The sequence below is a fragment of the Austrofundulus limnaeus genome, unplaced genomic scaffold (genome assembly GCF_001266775.1).
Source record: "Austrofundulus limnaeus strain Quisiro unplaced genomic scaffold, Austrofundulus_limnaeus-1.0 Scaffold314, whole genome shotgun sequence".
Classification (NCBI taxonomy): Eukaryota; Metazoa; Chordata; class Actinopteri; order Cyprinodontiformes; family Rivulidae; genus Austrofundulus; species Austrofundulus limnaeus.
Window position 1 is genome coordinate 229215 of NW_013952716.1, and position 16017 is coordinate 245231.

Below are 16017 nucleotides of genomic sequence, written 5' to 3' on the forward strand. Positions count from 1 at the left end.
GTTCCATTTAATTAATATTTTATATATTTCCTAGTAAATTGGTTTTATGTATTAGTTTTTTGTGCTTGTAATTTTATGTTCTAAGTCTAAAGTGGCTGAGTCAGCTAAAAGTCGTGTMCGAACATAAAGCCTGTAAACTCTCGGTAGGAACAGTGTGTTTAGTGGATATTTGAGTCCGGGTTACGGTTAAGAGGATAAACCCGGTGAACCAACAGCTTCCACTCTTGTGTTGGAGGAGGGAAACCATGGAAACAAACTGGACTAATGGGCTRGACTGGGAGAGCTCTCAGAGGTTCGAGCAGCATGAAAGGAGAGCAAACACACACCGAGGGGATGGATTKGATTTAAGAAGTCCCAAAATAGAAAGAGTCAACAACACGAGCAGAGAGCTGCGGMGGGGAAGATGAGTGGCTTTTCAGCTGCCACATTTGTGGAGTAAAAACAAATACTTTCAAGCAGGACTCCCTTTTCTGTCTCCTCTGCAGACATCCGGTGTATAAGAACAGTAAACAGCTCCGGTCGGAGTTGGATCTTACCCGGTCTCTGGTGAGCATCTGAGCCCGGTTCTTGTGGACGATCTTGACGATGCCGGGAGGCTGGATCCAGGCCTCTCCATCCACCTGCACAGGAACCCCCTCGTCCCCCAGGATGGTGATCTTCACCTGTCGACACTGAGAACAAAAGGAAAAAACAGCTGTCAGAGGTTCTGCCAGAGTCCTGGCCTGGAATACATAAATCTGTTATAACACAGTCAAATATGACCTCATTACACTTTATATTTTCTCCATTTTTAACTTGCTGAAGTTCTTCCATATGAACTGACTGCTCGCAGCATGAAACTCATTTTGCTCATTTAGTTCCTGTTTTATCTGATCACAAACCATTTAAACTCCTCTGTTGTTGTAACTGCATCGATTGTAGTTTTCTGTTTGATCACAGATCTTTAAAAAGCCTGATTTTGTCCGATACATAATTTTTAAATAGCTGACACTGTCAGGTGTTATAAAGGTACATCATACACCTTTAATGTCCCAATTGTGTTTTATTGAAAAACACTGAATAATACCATTGAAACAATACAAATCTGTTTTACAGCAGAGCAAAAGGGGGCAGTGGCTGATTTTCAGACTGTCAATCACAGATCTCCCAAAATCAAGGTAATTGTGGAAAATAAATCAGTGCTCCCCTAACTGTAATGTTTCGTTTGATGTATTTTAATGTCTTTTTTAAATATTCTTGTTGATTTTCTTTAGCAAATATTAAAAATGCAGCTTTATACACCACACATCACACAGGAGCACATCATTACTTACAACTAAACACAGTTATTATTGTACCTGAAATAACATAAAAAGGAAAACTGCACTGAGTTAATACTCCTAACAGATTCTGCAGTTGTTTTTATTAAACACTGCCTGAGCTGAGTACAACAAATGGTTTAGTTTTCACTCATTTCCACAGTTGTAGACATGAAATGCTCAGCCTGCTCTGACTCAACTAATCAGCTTTGAAAGGAGGCATTCCACAGTGTGTGTGTGCGTGGGTGTGCGTGTTACCTGTGCGATGCGGTGGTGCTGCAGGTTGATGACTCTAGACATGGCCATCTGCATGCTGCCGAACACCGCCACCACCTCCAGCTTCTTATCGTCGAACGACGGAGCGCCAAAGTTCTGAGGCGACGAGAAAACAAAAGTCAACAAACAATAAGTTTTACATTTCAGTTGAAAGCTCTGGATCATCACTGACGTTGTCCTCCTTGGTGCCGCCCCAAAAGTTGATCCCGCCGGCGTAGCTGGGGATGTTGAGAACAGCCAGCCCCTGCAGACTCGGCAGGGAGATGGAAACCCCGTCACACTGCGGAGACACGAGGAAGAGGTATCAGATCAGCTGACTCTTCTGTTTTATTTAAAAAGGATTTTTTTAAAACAGTGAGAATCTGACCTCAAGTTGAACTCTCTGCTCCAGGTTCTTGTACGTCTTCTGGACCAGTTCTTTGGTCCCCAGAACCCCGTACCACATCATGTTCTTAGTGCGACTACTGCAGATGTAGACAATAAGACCAGATATCCTCACTTTGCTGCTGCCCTGAGATGACGTGTGTTGTGAATTGAACTGAATCAGGCTTTTGATTCAACAGGTTCAAACTTTATTGATCAGAAGATAAAAACAAGGYTATTAACGTAAAACAGGACACAGAGGAGGAGCCACGGTTGCCCACATTCTTTTGTTTGTTTGTTTTTCAGCCCATCAACATGGAGAAAATTCAACGTATGCTCGGGCAGCAAAGACTTATGGGACTTTTCATAATTTTAAATTTGAGTATATGTGGTCTTGTAAGATGTGCAAATCTAGATATGGGCTTAAATCTAAATGTCTCTTGTAAGTACTTGTATTTTATATTTAATTTTAACATAATTCAAAGATAAAGTGAGTACCACGAGTTAAGACTGACTACAGCTCCTTGTACGTATAGTTAGACAAATRGTTGAAAAGACTAAGTGGAAATACAGTGTTTCTACATAAAACAGGAGATTACAACTAGTAAGMAGGACAACTGCTGGTGGGCCAAATCAAAAGGCTTGGTGGGCCCCACTTTGGGCAGCTCTGCTTCTAAGAATTAGAAATTTAAAAAGACTTTTCTGTAACTTCACATCTAAAGTTGTAAACAACTGTAAATTAACTTTCCTTAAAGTTTAATCTGTATGAGTTTGGGAAGAATTATGCACTTAGCATAGACGATTCCAAAGTCAGTGTTTCATCATTAGATTAAATTAAACATTTTGTGATAGACTCTTCAAAAGTTATAAAGTTATACCAGCGACTGTAGAAATGGAGCAAACCAATAATCAGCATGAATCCAGKTTAATGTGTCTGTCATCATACCTGCACTTCTTGGGGTGCTCATCTCTCTTGTTGTTGAACTCCAGGGAGATTTTGGCGTCCAGGCCGATGCCGAAGTAATTATTCATCACACACTTCTCTGTACATTGTCTGCAGATACACACAAACTGTTCATTATGCATGACGATGCACACATGCACAGCTCTGTTATGAAGGAACACATGGACTTACACAGAGTCYTCGCTGAAGGAGACGGTGTTGAGACTCTCTGGTTTCTCCAAGACGATGGGGGACGTGGGACTCAGACCTCCTGGACCTGAACAGAATCAGCTCAACTGTTCATTCTGTGGTGGTGATGGGAGTCGCCTTAAAGCCGTCTCTAACCAAATCTGGTTGTTCAAGTTTTCAAATATTCAAACGCCGTCAAATGTGAAGCATTACTTACGTGGCTCAGCGTCCTTCAGCTCATCGCTGTTCTCCCTTTTAAAGGAGGATGATGACGACATCCTCTGAACCTGCGTGTGTCGGTTCTGCTCGTCCACCACTGGAACAACACTCGAGTCAGTGGAGTGAACATTGGAGGAAATCAAAGTGCCCAGCTGGCTGCACTGTACCTTTCTCAGCCTGCTCAATGATCTGCCTCAGAGCTTTCTTCAGGCTGTTGGCTCTGAGCATCAGCTGCTCCTTGGATCGATACGTTTTGCCTTCTGAACCCGACTCGCCTCCACTTTCACCTGGACTCGAACCGTCCTGGCTCGGAGCTGAACCTGCTGGTACCACCTGGATAAAACCACAGTACAGAGGTATCGATACGATGCCAAACATACAGAGGGTTGCAAAAGTATTCACCCTCTTCAATATTCTTGTGGTTTTGGTATCTTATAACCTAGAATACATAATAAAATTTAGAATGTTTGTATGTTTAATTTATCCAACATAAATGCCAATTTTAAGACGTAAAATATTTTTTGTGAAGCAAAACAAAAAATATGAGAGACATCTGATCTCACTGATGAGGTTGTAAGACTTTTTTTTCACGTGAACATTTCATACTGAATGAGAAACTGTGGGGAAGAAGTCCTGGTAAGTCCTCCCACTGCATCATGTGTCAACATATGAGGATTTGATGATGGAGGAGTTGAAGGAGGAAGATTTGGTATCTTTGTTGGTAATCAAGGAGAAGTGATAATTTATGTTTGTCATCTATGGCCAGTTTCCACTAGCACCTCTACAGCACGGTTCAGGTGGTTTTCCAGTACACTTCAGTAACAGTTCTAGTGGGTGGCTTCATTGTAAAGTTGGGCGGCACCAGAGTCCAAAAATTGACACCCCGCTCCTTACCAGCTGGTGGTGGTTCTGCTCCATTAAGCTATTTGCCATCATTAAACATAGTAGAAGAAGACCCTGAAAAGATATGCAACACAACAATGAAGACGTGGTAGTGTTTTATTGTGTTGGTTAAAATGTGATTTAAAATATTATGGTTCATCTAATTCTGTGATATTTTAATGTTGTTGATCTGTGTTTATCTATTTTAACTGAATTCATGGGAATGTTGTGTGTAAAAACACAGATGTGAATGCTTATGTTTGTAATTTGTTTATTTAGCTTGTAGAGTTACTTTTACGACCCGCTGTTTGACTGGTGGGTTGGGGTAAAGGAACTGGAGTTCCTGGGAACAACAGGAGATTACATGGTCGTAAACAGGACGACACTTTGAAGGGGGCCCTTTAAAAGCCTGACAGCTGTACAGAAATTCAGTTCATGCTACTGACATTGTATGTAATGTACCTTGTCTGTATATGGATTCCTTGCTGCAAGTAAAACAGAGCTCAACCAGATCTGCTGCTTGTTCGTCACTCCTTGTGAATTGATTATTAATTTATCCAACATATTGCAAATGATGGATCGGGTTGTGAGAGTCGCTCTTGTGAAAATGTACGTTTTGCTGGAACAATTGTAGAGACAACTAGCCTCAGCCAGCTGGTCCTTAGCTGAAGTGAAATGACACTAATGTACTATAGACACAAAGTTCTGACCAATCACAGTATACTTGGCACATTTCCTGTAAGAACAAATTCTGATTGGGGGGATATGCACAAGGTCTAAAGTAGCGAGAAGCAAAAGATGCAATTTTTGTCACTGAACCATTTAGTGAAACCCAATCGACTTCACATTGAGTACAAACCAGTCTTAACTCTGAGCAGTTTTACCATCCGCACAGCATGATGCGGCCACCCCCAGGCTTCAGTGTGGAGACGGTGTTCTCATTATGCCAAGAGGTACACTGGTTTTAGCCTCATATCAGAACAGTAGCCTCTTTCACATGTTTGGGGAGTCTCCGATATCAATTCTTACAAATTCCAAACTGTCTACCTTTGTTATTAAAACGTTTTTTTCCTGGCCTTTCTTCCATGAAGCCCAGCTCTGTTCAGCTGTTAGTGGTCCCACAGACAGAACCTCCCATCTCTGCAGAAGAGCTGCCCAGCTCCACCAGGGTTATATTTAGACTCCTGGATAGTCTTTATTGCCCTCTTTGCTCGGTCCATGTGTTTTAGTGGACAAACCTTTCAAGGTAGGTTTGTTGTGGAGCCATAATCTTTCTATTTTTATGGCCCTCCACTGTGAAAGCTGTTATAGATGTCTGTGTGTGTGAGAGAGAGAGTGGAAAAAGATACAGAAAGATTGTTGGCCAAGTATCACATGAACTACTGGATGAACTATATATATAAAATCTCATAAAGTAATCATTGGCTGTACATTTAGAACTGATTAACTTTTAAGGTCAACTTGATCCAAGATGGCCTTCAGAGATAATCAACCCAAGGAAACAAGATAAACTCAGTCAATACTACTGATATTGAGCTAAAATTTGGTAAGGTAGTAGTAGGGTTGGGCGATATTGGCAAAAGAATTAATCACTATTAATTGTGGTATTTAGCCGACAACAATTACTTTGACGATTAATCCTCTGGAGTCCCTGGACGCCCTTATGTCCTAGTCACATGACCTATTTAGTGGGAAAGATTTGCTCTTCGTAAAAAAACTTTTCCAAATTGTGTCAAAATCAGACTTCAGGCTATACTTTACATTTTAAGTTGTGTTGATAGATAAATAAATAACAGAACTTTTGTTTAAATGTTCGTCAGATTTGAAGCGGAAAGGAGCACCAAGCGGACTGACMGGGGAAATMTCCAGTCAGTCTCCCTGGTGGCATTAATCATATTAAAATAATCGATTAATGTTTTTCTGACGATTAATTGCACACGATACGATTAAGCCCAACCCTAGGTAGTAGCCAACACATACTCTGAATGCTACATGGAAGCAGACAAGCAATTGTGTTTTCATCTAATAATGGGCCTGATAGTGTCTTGGTCTTCATGATGTCTCTTACTTGGTGGTAGCCTGCAGTATTTAGAGATGTTATTCTGTTGTTGTACTGTCAGTACATGTTTATATATGCTGAGATCATCTGACACAAACTGCTCTCAGGTGGATCTTGTTTATCTAATAACCTGCATTCTGAAGTTAATGATTAGAGCTTCAAAGCTATGAGGGGTGTGGGGCGGTGGTGGTGGGTTACATGCTCACATCACTTTTCTATTTTATACCCTTTTTTTAGAATTATGTTTAAAAAACTTTTGTTTTTTTCCCATTTGACTTCATTTGAAGTATACTGTGTAGGATCATTATTTACAATCCAGTTTAAAATCCATTGAATTCCAGACTATAAAGCTACATAACAGAAATAAAACAAGGGGGGATACTTTCACTACCAATTGCATAAAATATACAGGTAATTTACATATTAGGTGGCCATGTTACCCTTTCTTGTAGATCTATTACATTTTAAGAGCCGAGCAGCATTAAAACCCCAACAAGTCTGTGTTTAACTTCCTGCTTTATTGCTGAAACATCTCTCATCTCCTTGACAAAAGAGGCAGCACTTAATATTAATTTACAGGCAGAGCCGCAGGAGGAGGGATTTTTTTTCACTTTCAATTTCAGTGAGCAGCAACTTAAAGCTACTGACATTTTCAGGGCTCTGCTGTTAACTTTACTCCTGTATCTAAATCAATCTGTGAAGAAGAAAAACAAAATGCACGGGGGATCAGAAAAGCTAAAATGATGATGTGTTGTTGAGCTTTTAATGCACGTTTAGTATTCTCACCCAGAGCTGGGAAAGAGCAATAAAAACATGTAAGAAGAGGAAATATTTCCATTGACTAAATATGGTTATTGTGTTCATCCTTCTGGTTCATTCAAACGCTCTGTAAAGATATTTCCTGACTCCCAGGTTGGTATTGAACATTATAGACAAAACATTTTGTTTACAACAATCATAATTTTTCTCCTGATAATACCTTATGCTGATATTTACCTGCGCCTCTGCCTCCTCACTTAAGGCCTTGACCAGGGAGTCGAGTTTCTCATTCAGCAGTGCACACTGGGAGAACAGGTAGAGAAAGAGGGATGAAAATAAATATATTTTCAATGTTTATACTGTGTCTTCTGGTCGCCTGAGAATCACATGAACAAAAAGTACATTTAGAGGTAGGAGCAGCACAGAACGTCGAAATCCTTCAGTGTGGCTGCAATACAACTTAAACCCAGTCTGAAATGAAAACATGCTTCTTGATGGATTACCAGAATTTCAGATACATACTTATATTTTATACTTTGTCATCGATTGTATTTGCTTTAGGTAGTTAGAGAATCAATAGGTCTTTAACACATTCCTCAAGAAAACATCATTCCAATGCTGATGTAAGAGGAACCACCCCCAGGAGGTGTGACTAAGTTTTAAATAAACATTGTAAGGACATGTAAGCTCAGGGCAATTTTACAGAAGCACAATGGAAAATGCAAAACTGGGTGAGGGGGGCTCTGAGTGAGTGGTAAACTTTTCATGCCTGAAAATAAAGATTCAAGTTTGATAACAGAACTGATTTCCTGCATTAATTCAGGCTTTCAATCTAACACATTTTTAACAATTGGTGACCCCGACGTGATGARAGTCCATCATCACCAGGACATACTATTATACTGTCCAACAGTGGCCTATTTGGCTCAGAGCACCTTTATTTCTACTGACTGAACACATTTCTGGTTGTCTGTGTTGGAAAAACCTGTGACCTCTGTATTTGTTAAATTTTTTTCTCTTCTATGATCGGCACATGCTAAGCTAAGCTARTGCTACATCCAGGATCACTGAGTCGAAGCCATGCAAACTGCACAAAACATTGAGACATTTGAACATTAGGAATTGAAGGTTATGCAAATAAATGTTCAAGTCTGGGAGCTGAATCAGTTTCTTGCAGTTAATTCGGACTTTTATTGATCACAATTCACAAAGAGCCTGCCAGCTACAAAGAATCAGACTGGTTTTCAGAGTGGAGGTTTATTCTCAGTTTACGGCGGAGCTGGAGCATAAAGTTCTGGTATTTGTTATGAAACAAAGAGAAATGCTTGTTAATTAATTTGTCAGAAAGAGGCCACCATCATTTAACAGACGGTGGGGGAACATGTCTCTACTCTGCCTGGCCAAGATGCCGGTTCTCCGTACTGTCACCTGGATGCACAAAAATGTCTAGTCTACTTCCATGAGTTCTGTTACTATCTTTATAAGTTTTAATTGGCTTTCTTTATCATTTTTCCAGTAACAGTTGTAATGTTGGTATGATTCTGTCCCTGTCTGCTCAGATCATGCCTCACTTTAGTTTTATTATCTTATTTCATGTTCCAGTTTATCCTCATAGTCTTGTTCCCAGCCTTACAGCTCACATCCAGCTCCTGCTCATTGCTCTCGCCCCTCCCGTCATAGAAACTCTAATCAAGCTCATTTCACTCACCTGTTTCCAGCAGTATACAGTATAATCCAGTCTCACTCTCCAGTTCATTGCCAGATTATCATCAGTCTCGCCTATGATCTTCCAGCATTCTTGTCCCTTGTCCAGCTCTTGCCTCATGTCCCCGACCTTGCTCATGTCTCCTGGTTTAACGTCTCCTGCCTCAGCCCCTGTCGGATCCCGCCTGCCATCTGCTCTCACAGTAACAACCCTTTTTCTGTCTCTTGAAATTTTGTCACTTGCCTGCTCCCTGAACGGAACCGCGCCACATCGGACCTCCTGGATCTCGACCCCTGAACGCCTCTCTGGACCAATGACTCAGTCATCTCCTTCAAACCTGGTAACTTCCTCTGACCACCTGTGTATGACCTTGCCCCGTTTCTGACCCTGAGTAAGTCCAGCGATACATTTGCTCCCCGTGACAACACAGCCCGGAACCAAAACACATCTGTTGTTTCAACCCGGACGTCAACTCAGCAGGAAAGGTTAGTGACTCACGACTCAACCTAACCCAAAGCTTCTGTGTCCAGAACTGATGACCCTGAAGTCTGGTTCCAACCTTCCAGCTGAAAATTCTAACAAACTTGTTAAAACTTTGACGTTGTTCGGTGTTCACTCAGAGCTCAAAATACAAACTGTAACAGTTGTCTGTATTTTCCTATGACTTTTCCAGCAGAATTTCAGCAGATGCTTGTAAGAGATCCGATATTTGCATAGTTCTAGTAGACCTAGTTCTGACTGAGGACAACGCACAAGTTTCCTAGTTCTGACTGAGGACAACGCACAAGTTTCAGCGGGTGGTGAGAGTAGCAAACTAAGCAATTCTCATCAGGTACCCCTATCAGCAAGATGTTGACTATAAATCGGGCTTCAAATGGGTTTCTGTTGTCCTAAAACCAGGGGTTCCCAACCCCGGTCCTCAAGGAACTATATCCTACATGTTTTAGATGTTTCCCTGCTCTTCAGTAGATCTTCAAATTCTTCAGAAGCTTGTTAGTCACATCCAGAATAGGATAGTGTTCCTCGAGGACCAGGGTTGAGAACCACTGTTAAAATAACTCCAACATCTGAGATTTTATGCCATTTCATACACTTTTTATACCACTATCAGTTTCATATTCCACAGTTATGCTGACAGAAAAACTGTTATTCCCTACAGGAGAACTCCAGGCTGCACTGAAGGTGCTAAAGCAGAGAACATTTGGATGGTATAAAAACAAAGTTTTTTGCAACGCTTCCCTAAAGAGAAGTGTTGAAACTTTCCTTTTTTGGTGAAACTGTGTGCTCACGGAATTATTAATACACACACCTACTCACACACCTCCACCTGTCCACTGGTTACACAAGTGCTTACACAACACACATGCCGACCTGTTTTACCTTCTTCGCCATGGCGTCGGCCTCCTCCTTGTTCTCTGTGGCTCTCTCGTACGCCTTCCCCACCTCCGCCACAAAGTCGTTCACAGTCCCACACAGAAACCTGCCAGCGGGAGGAGAGGAGGGGGTTTAACACGATTAACACTCTGATTCAAACAGATGATTTATGCTTTCTAACACAAGTGTTGGGTGACTCACACACACATGTTTCACTGCTGACTACCTGCCTATCAGTGCCCCCCTCCCTCTCCACACACACTTACTTCCACACGGTGTTTACTTCCAGCTGTTACATTACCGCTGAGTGACTCAGCAGGGAGGCAGCTCCAGACTCTCACTGATTGTATTACATCATCTTAGATAATTAGAGCTGGAGAAACACTCACTTTTTAAGCTTTAAAAGATGTGTCCTCCTGTGCAGCTCACTCTAAAGAGGGTTTCTAAACCCATTTAGATTTACAGGTATTTGAATAATYATTTTTTTATTAATAGGTGGTGGTAGGCAAATTAGATGAGTGAAGCACAGCTCTGGCTTTTATTTTTCTGAGTCACTGTGAACCTATTTAGTTAATAAAAAGTCTCAATGTTTAAATGAAACCTTCTAATCCTCCTGCTGCTGAAACATCCTCACATTTGTTTCAGTGGAGATAATAACAAGAGAATCATGAAGCAACACACAAAACTCTGATWCTGCATATTTCACTCTAATCTATACTTTGACACTGTTTTCAAAAGGTTGTGTTCAAGCCATGTACACAGAAACTAAGGGTTGCTTTTAGACCAGCTGACTACAGTATTCTGATCTCTAGGCTGGACAAATGTGGTATCAAAGGCTCTGCTCTGGACTCRTTCAAGTTTGTTTCCTCCTCTACCCACCTCACATTTGGAGTACCCCAAGGYTGTATTCTCGGAACCATTTAATTTTCCATTTAATTTCCCCACACCCAGACTCCAGTTATTCCTATGCAGACAACACTCAGATCTACCTACAGTGGTAGTGGAATTTATTTTTTTCATTAAAACCACTAATYGACTGCCTCACTGAGGTAAAAGCTTGGGTGGCTTCAAACTTTCTACATTTTATTGAGAATAAAACTGACAGTTTTTGGTCCCAATGAAAAGATCAACAGATCTGTGCAGCCTGGAGCCATTTGTAAAATCTTGTGTTAAAAGTTTTGATATTTGATTTGAATTTTTGTTAACGGATCCTTGTTTTTATTGAGACTTTATCTAACAACAGTGGAATCATTTTTTTATCCTTTAATGATTTTGAATATGGGGCTTTTATTACCTTCCAAATGGATTATTGTAGCTCTCTGTATGTTGGTATTAGTCAGGCTGAACTCACAATTAGTTCAGAATGCTGCAGCTTGACTCGATACAAACAAAAATGTGGGAACATATCTCCCCAGTGCTGGCTACCTGTTTGTTTTAAAATTGATTTTAAAGTTTTATTGCTGACCTAAAATATCAGGATGCAGGATGATCTCCTGCAGTCATATGTGTCCTCCAGATCCATTAGATCTAAAGATAGTTTTCTTTTAGTTGACAACAGTTGATTTAAATGTGCAATACAAATAAATCTGATTTGATGTTTAAATACTTTTTCACTCTTGAACTTGATTTCCAAAAACCCATTTTTAGGGGCTCCTAAAACACAGTCCCCATGTGGGTAGGACCTTGGGGGCTGTGATGAAATGATAGAACAAATACGGATGAATTTGAATCCATTTATGTTGACACGTCAACAGAATCCTGAGCAAATTATTGCTTTTCTCTTAGCTGGTTTATAATCTTATTTTTAAAGCTGTGCATGACTGTTACGTTTATCTGAACATCTTTGCCCTTATTCTAATTGTGGATCACTTAGATCATCTAAAAAGGTCTCTTTGGATGCTCCGTGTTCTGGATTAGTCAGCGAGGGAGCTGGTGCCTTGGCCCCAAAGCTGTGGAACAGCCTGTTCATCAAATGAGCCTCTTTTTTATTAAAAACAGCTTTAGACACATTTATTTTCCTTCGTGTTTAATTACCTTTAATGGTTTTGGCATTTTAAGTTATTTAGTATTTAACTTATTCTGTTTTTTACACATTTATTATTCTTTTAATGTTTTGGGATTTATTGTACAGCAATTTGTTCAACTCTTCTTATTTACATTATATGTTTATGTTGTGTGCTAATATGNTATCTACCCTATTTCAATTAACACATTGTAAGAAATATAAAACATTATAAAGGTATTATAAAGTAGAAAACCCTAACTCTGTGTTGTATTTAATCAGTACTAACTATAAATTTCTTCAAGCTGCAGAATGCTGCAGCTTGACTTGATACAAACAAAAATGTGGGAACATATCTCACTGATGTTATGTTTGAATGACAATAGAATCTGAATTATATGTCTTATAAATAAAATTGATGATGTTCTTAAACTGAATTTGAATTGGATTCTGCTTTTTTAACAGTTTTTCTACAAATAACTCCTAAAATTGCAGTCTGTGTTGAAACAAAAAATATTTAAAATCAACATTTAGAAAAGCAGATCATCCCATATGAAACACGTGCTGTGAACCGTGTGTCCTGAAGTCCCCGGGGTGTTWCAGACGTGCTGCAGGTTGGAACAATGATCACCGTCTGTTTACAGCACACACAGAGTGTGTGCTGTAAACAGACGTGCTCCATAATGGCTGCCGAGCTTTTCCCAAAGGAGGAGCGATGATGTACTAATGCAGCGAGGACGACCCCTGCACACCGACTCATCCGTCTCTTTCACTCACACACGTGAGAGCTCGGCTCTACTTAAAAGCTGARAATCAATCTAAGCTGACCAGACGCCGACTCGCCTTTCTTTATCTGACTCCTCCTTCTGTTATCATCCTCCTCTCCTCTCAATCTTCACTTGTTTCTTCCYATTGTCTATATATATTTTTTCTCCTTGATCTCATATTGTGAGGCATTCGGGGCACGTACTTGGCAGAGGAGATGACGTCACTGTGTTTGTCTGAGTCCAGGATCTTAGCSAGGTGACAGGCCACAGAGTCTGCATACTGAGTGATGTGAACCTGAGAGAAAAAGAATGGAGGATTATCTGTTTTTACATTTTAATTGTTAGGTTATAAAACATAAAGAAGCATCATAGTAACAGGAACCCTGAATAGGTTAAATTATGCTTCATTTATTCCATTTAAATTGAGCTGTCACCTGTATGGTTTATCTGTGATGGAATTACTGCAGTTTCAAATTTATTCAACAGGATATGAATCCATCCAAAACTGTGAAAACACTGACTGAATAAAAAAAGGTGTAAATAAGTTTAATTTGTCTAAAAGGGAATTATCTCTGAGCTCCCAGCTGATGTGTGATTTTCCTCATCTGGCGACCCAAAGTTATTTTGACAGCAGGACAAAGAAACACCTCACTACGTGAGAAAAATGTTTTTTTTTTGTTTTTTTTTGCTTTAAAACAAAGACTTCCATAATTTTATCCTAATTTAAGTTTCTGTTTCCTTAGAGATGCAGGAAACAGATTTTTTTAAATTAGTTAGATGAGTGAAGAAAGAAGTCATTGCATCTGAAGATTTTAGTGACCTGGAGCAGCATCACTTCTAATCAGATTGAGGAGTTTATTACTAACACGTACAGCAAGATTCAAATATCTGGTCTAAATTTCTGTTCAGTAAAAAAATGATCTAATTTACATAGAAATCCCATCTGTCAGTTCTGAGTTCTGCTTTCATTCCACCTGCTGAGCTGCTCTTAATCAATATTTGCCCCAATCCCTGTGSTTTAAGGTCTGACTGCTTTGACTTCCCACCTGCCAGGATCAATCCAGGCACAAAACCGTCGTCTCTGAGCTTTCAGGCTCCCGGCTTTTAGAGAAACGATCCGTCACAAAGCAGACGGGAGTCCCGCCGGCTAATTTACCTGGAGAGGAGAATCGTGGCTGTCGTCTTCCTTCATGATGGCCGTGATTTTATTGCTGGTGGGCACCTCGTATGTCATGATGCTCCATCTGAAAATAGGGGATGGATCGGAGTCAAACTCCAGGTAAAACACTAAGCTCAGGACCAGACAGCTGACTGGAAAGCATTAATTCAGATTAAAGATGTACAGAAGATGCTGTGGAAAACACTGATATTTTTGTTTTGGTTGTATAATTTGTCACTGTTCATCCAATCAGCTTTCAAGACATTCATTCAAATCAATAAGGCCTTAACTTATTGGAGGACTGAATTGTCAGCTTGTCTCACTATTAATAAACTCATCCTTCAGAGCAACTTTAATATGTCTGCAACATGCATGTCCTTCAAATACAACAAGAAAACATTTTTTACATTTAATAAACTTGGCATAAAACACAATGTTACCTGTTTTATCACATAACTATTTTCTTTTGAAGTTGGCTCAATAAAAGTGAAACAGGAAGTGACATCAAAGGGSAACTCCTTAAGAAAGAAAACTCTCTGGTCTTTGTTTATTGAAACAATATTATTTGAACTATATGACTCTCATCTCTCTGATAGTGACTCAAAATAATCTAAAGAAACTTCAGCTCCTTCTCTACAGTCTGTGTTGTTAGTTATTGTAGCAACACTCTGTTCACATGCAGACATTCCTCTTTGATGTCACTTCCTGTTACTTTACATGCAAATATCTCTTCATCTCAATGACGTGAAGTTTTTTTTTCTACATTTTATCAGTGTTATCTTCACAAAAATGAATTCATATTTATTGCTAAAATTTGATGCCACAGGCACGTAATCCACAGAGCAGCAATTGGAAACCAATTTTATACAGAATTGCGAGACAACGAGCAAATTTTCGCGTGGAATGACCCTTTTACAGGAACGTTCAACAAAATCTGGGACAAAATGTGCTGAGTGTTTGCAAACAGACAAAATAAACTACAGCTGTAGCTCTTTAAAACTAAAGTTTAGAAGAGTTTGAGACGCCCACAACGACTCACAATTTGTTTGAACTTGTTCAGAAATCCAATAAAGATCTGTGACTCATGCAGAAAAACCCAGAATAACAATTTGATAAAGTCGAGGAAACTTCTTCACTAATTAATGTTTGTAATTTGTTCATTTCTGGTGAAAAACGTATTTTCATGTGTCAGCGTGGTTCTACAGCAGGGTTCCTACGGCTTAAGGCAAGTTATATTTAAGACTTTTTAAGACCTCTTTAATGCCACTTGAATTTAAATTTAAGACCCAATTCACAATAAATAAAAATGTGAAAAAAAAAAAGTTGGTGATAATTTTACCCAAATCTTTATTTTAACACAGAACAACTACGAGAAAAAAATGTGTAAATTATACATATACAAAAAAATGTTAACAATTATTTTAATATTTGAGACAATTTAYAATCATCCTACTTAAAATGTGTTACCATTTTTAAGACCTCTGAAAGATTGATTTAAGACATTTTGAGACTAATTAAGGCCTTATTTTTGGATTGACAAATTCAATTGCTTTTAAGACTTTTTAAGGATCTGCAGGAACCCTGTACAGGAGGGTTTGGATGCCTCTGGTTTGATTTATTTTAATATTATAAATAAAAAATATTACAAGAACACCCTTTTTACTTCTGTAATCCCCCTTTTATGTAGTGTTTTGTTTTTATTGGATGGTAAAAGTGTCAGTCTTTAAACATCACTGTCAAGAATCTAAAACAACAATAAAATTGATAAATCTTTCAAGCTTTTATGGATCTTTTACTGTAGGATTATGACCTCAAACTATCAACACACAGATTCAAAAACATACAAATACGAAGCAATAGGAATAAATTGATGTCCAAGTCAAAAAGGTTTTTTTTTTCCAAGTATTGGAATGTGAAAATTTAGCACCAAATTATTTATTATGATGATATTTTTGCTTTGGTAATGAACATTTGCATTCAAAATTGACCTTAAATTTATTAAATAAAAATAAATAAGTGACC

At 39.2% G+C, this 16017-nt stretch overlaps 1 protein-coding gene across 1 annotated transcript in view; it reads right to left on the reverse strand.

The window, feature by feature from the left end:
* Positions 1 to 536: 536 nt before the first annotated feature.
* The window catches only part of si:dkey-172j4.3 (diacylglycerol kinase delta), a gene marked incomplete at both ends in the record, with an annotated part of 96257 nt that continues 80776 nt past the window's right edge, over positions 537 to 16017 (reverse strand). The window contains 12 exon segments of the mRNA XM_014021998.1: positions 537 to 671; positions 1557 to 1670; positions 1747 to 1854; positions 1942 to 2038; positions 2884 to 2991; positions 3073 to 3157; positions 3287 to 3385; positions 3456 to 3621; positions 7226 to 7291; positions 10074 to 10173; positions 13040 to 13131; positions 13993 to 14080. Coding sequence (XP_013877452.1) covers positions 537 to 671; positions 1557 to 1670; positions 1747 to 1854; positions 1942 to 2038; positions 2884 to 2991; positions 3073 to 3157; positions 3287 to 3385; positions 3456 to 3621; positions 7226 to 7291; positions 10074 to 10173; positions 13040 to 13131; positions 13993 to 14080 — 1258 coding nt within the window.